The sequence below is a fragment of the Amphimedon queenslandica genome, unplaced genomic scaffold (assembly GCF_000090795.2).
Source record: "Amphimedon queenslandica unplaced genomic scaffold, v1.1 AMPQUscaffold_13339, whole genome shotgun sequence".
Classification (NCBI taxonomy): Eukaryota; Metazoa; Porifera; class Demospongiae; order Haplosclerida; family Niphatidae; genus Amphimedon; species Amphimedon queenslandica.
In genome coordinates this window covers 113,904-117,721 of record NW_003546425.1, presented here as the reverse complement: position 1 = coordinate 117,721, position 3,818 = coordinate 113,904, and the positions used below count along the sequence as shown (strand labels likewise).

The 3,818-nt window shown below is 37.0% G+C and overlaps 2 protein-coding genes across 2 annotated transcripts in view; both read left to right on the top strand.

The window, feature by feature from the left end:
* Positions 1 to 1,375, top strand: part of LOC105313230 (acylamino-acid-releasing enzyme-like) — a 4,305-nt gene extending 2,930 nt beyond the window's left edge. The window contains exon 12 of the mRNA XM_019998110.1: positions 1,317 to 1,375. Within this exon, the coding sequence (XP_019853669.1) occupies positions 1,317 to 1,375 (59 nt within the window). The remainder of the gene's footprint in view (positions 1 to 1,316) is intronic.
* The window catches only part of LOC105313228 (acylamino-acid-releasing enzyme-like), a 17,314-nt gene that overhangs the window by 9,059 nt on the left and 4,437 nt on the right, over positions 1 to 3,818 (top strand). The window lies entirely within an intron of this gene.

The window sequence follows — 3,818 nt, the reverse complement described above, 5'->3', positions numbered from 1 at the left end:
TCAGGTCATGTGTTGCACTATCCCACTATGTAGTACCATACCCCCTTGATTACATCAAGTGTTAAGGGTCACTGGGCTACATAGGAGTAAGGTAGTCCCCTGTTAGGAGGCAGTTCCACTTGTGTAGGAGAGTGTCCCTGGCTAGTGCTAGGAACAAGACATTCTCCCCCTGTGGCTGCTCATTGGCCTCGCCTACGCGAGGTATAGGTAGTTGTTGTGTCTGTCTGTCTGTCATTCATTCATTCTGTACAACTGAAATTTGTTTTTAATAAACAATAACTTTAGCACAGCATGTTTCAAGCTCCTAGATCTTTCCTTTTGGCGTGGAAAAGTCTTTCTTAACTGTTTTGTGTTGCTCAAATACAAGTGCTAGGTACAGAAGCTTCAAAGTAAGAAAATCGAGCAGTTGGGTCAAGTTCCGTTGTATTGGCACTTTAGAGATAGATGGTAGCATTTTTCAGTAGATTAGAACATGGCCTTCAAATAATATGAACAGATTTCTCTAAATCTTACTTGATGAAGAGTTATACTTACTTGAAATTGTTGAGGTCACTCGTTTGTGCAGCGCTAGAGCAACAACTTGCTGGGTTATAGGTACTAAAGTACCTATACTATCTCAAATATACAAAGGCAGCAACTTTTTTTGTCAGCAAGTTTATCATATATTGCTGATTAGTAAAGAAAAAGTGAAGCTTCTTTCTCACATGGTCTTCTTGCTGCCAATCATTCCAGTTAAGTTATGATAGAATGCCACACCTTTCAATCTACATGCATGGGAGGGGCTGGAGCTGCTTGCATGTATGTGCTGCAGTGCTGCTACTTCTGCAGGTATTTAAGAGCAAGTGCAACTGCAGGAAGCTAGTGTTGAGCAGACTCTCTTCATGCTGATAATCAAACAGCTATTGCAGTGCGGGCATGCACCATAGCAGCTATAGGGGCGAGGCCATGCACCGTAGGTGTCTCGTTATGCATCAGGAGTTATCTATATCTACCCTTTGGTCAGTCTAACTGTGGAGGTCTCTGATTATGTTTGTCACTATTATTATTTCTAATCATTTTGTAATCCATATGTATGTAATGTATGTTTCTCTTTTCTGATTCAGTTATTTCGTGTTATCATGTTATGTTATGTTATTCTATCTATTTTATTTTACTTCTTCTATTTTGTTTGTTGGGTGTCAGTAGAACGTACTGGCACTCCTTCAAGGTGCCTATTCTTTGGCCTCTCTCTTCTCTTCTGTATTATATATACTTATCTTGTTTTTGTTTTTGCATTTTGTAAAATCATGATTAAATTAAATCAAATTAAATTAAAGCCATGTGCATTCACGTGGTTAATCATTTGCAAAAGAAACAACTCCCAAGCAATATTTGATATTCTGCCCTACCGGCTAATCATGTGATATAGGCCTTGAGGATCAGTGCATATTACCTCAACCACTCCTGGGCTCTGTGAACTAGTAGTTCACAAACCCCAGGATTAAAGAAAATAACTGATTAAGCAATTAAGCGGCTCTATCTATGACCACACCTTGCAAAACCAGCCACATTTAGGGCTAGGCAAATTATGCTAGCATAATTTGGAGCATAACAGGACAATTAAGTTATTATGCTGGGATAATGGGAGCATAATGGACCACACAATTTCAATTCAATATGACAGGTGGTACAAGTCAGTACTAGTAACCACCTACTCAAGCATGATAAATCCAGTGACATAGGTTGTTTTGCAGTGATTTAAAGTCACTCATTTGATGCATGTACATACTACATAGTTTATATTTGAGTAAAGCTTAAACTATGAGCTGGCATAATTAGATTCATTTCAAAGCATAATTATTAGCATAATAGTAAAAGGCTAGCCCTGGCCACGTTCATAAGCTGTCGCATAACGTTGCACCACATCCGCGCAGTGCACAATTTAACTTCTTGATGATGGCTGGTATCCAAGAGAAAGCCAGTCAGCTATACAGAGAGATTGCACAGATACCAGTTGCTACTGGAGGTCGTATATTCCGCTCAGGGGACGGGCTGTATGAGGTTGAAATAAAATGGAGTCAAAAAGATCTTGAAAGAGGACTTAAAGTTACTTTTGCCAAGTCTTACCTGATCCGCAGAGACCCTGGCTCTAAGAAATTCTCTCTACTCAGTAGCAACAGCTTCCAACACGATGCTACATCAGTGTAAAGGCCTCCATACACTAGGCAGCATGTTGCTGGCAACTTTGTGGTTACTTTGATCTTGTAAAAAAGAACAGCCTTCTATATTTCTGGCAACATGTTGCTTACAAGATCAAAGTAACCACAGAGTTGCCAGCAACATGTTGCCTAGTGTATGGAGGCCTTAAAGGCCCCCATACACTAGGCAACATGTTGCTAGCAACATTTGTGGTTACTTTGACTTGTAAGCAACATGTTGCTAAAAATAGAAATCAGTTCTATATTTGCATTAAGTTGCTCAAAAGATCAAAGAAACCACAAATGTTGCTAGCAAGCAACAAGTTGCCTGGTGTATGGAGGGCTTAAAGCCAGGCATACACTAGGCAACATGTTGCTTGCAACATTTGTGGTTTCTTCGATCTCAGTTGTAACCAACATGTTGCCAGAAATAGAAGGCTATTCTATTTCTGGCAACATGTTGCTTACAAGATCAAAGTAACCACAAAAGATGCCGGCAACATGTTGCCTAGTGTATGCCTGGCTTAAGAGTTGGGATTTGTGACACGTTAGAGTTTATGTTGATATTAATTCATGATTATCACTTGTTATCACTTATTTATTTCATTATGCAATAATGAATTTTATTACATTTTTCTGTTTTTTTTTATTTGAATTTTTGTAATTTTTAGTTTGTTAGAAAGTTATTCCACTTGCGGGAAGTTCAGAGCTGTACTCATGAAAGGAAAGTCATCAAAGATGGAGTCTGGGACTGAACCACAGCAGTTTATAGAAGTAAGCAATTATTAAAATTGTTTTGGAAATTACAAATTATTTAGTTATTATCATTGTTGCTATTATCATTGTTGGTGTTATTACTTTAGATCTGGGACTCAAATAGTTTGATAAAGAGTTTCAATGTCAAGGAGCATGTGGGAAAGAAACATGGCAAAATTAATGATGATGGCAAGCTATTTTTTTAACTTTTGTGTTTAAAATGACACATATTTGCTGTCCCAAATTATAGCACATAACACAGGTGCTATTTTAACACACCAGTGTTTTTTATTAATACAAAAACTGTTATTTAAACACAATCTATTGTGTTCATTTTCGGAATGTGCTAAAAATTGATGCGTGTTAAAATCTGGAACAAAAATTTTTTTTTAATTTCTTGTCTAAAAATTGAACGCAAAAATGATGTTTTAAAACACGTGATTTTTTGTGTTAACTTTTAGATCAATTCTCAAGCTTCCAGTTGTCCTCTGATGGCTCAAAACTGCTCTATGTCGCTGAGAAGAAGGTCCCAGACAGTATTTCTTACTTTAAGAAGAAGAACAATGGTATGTTATTATACTGAGCCAAAATGATCTTTAATGTTAGTACATTTATTGGCATAATAAAACTACCAAATATCACTGACTTAATTGTGGTTACATTTGAAATAATTATCTCTTTCTGACATACACTGTGTAGGAGATGAAGACAAAGGATCTGAACCTAAAGAAATGGTAATGAAAATCCACAAGATCTTTTAATTATCATTAATTTGATTAATGATACATATTCTATCCACAGGGCACTGAATATGTATACCACCAGAGCTGGGGAGAACAGTTGACAACAGTCATTAATCCTGTCATTGTTGTATTGGATATTAAG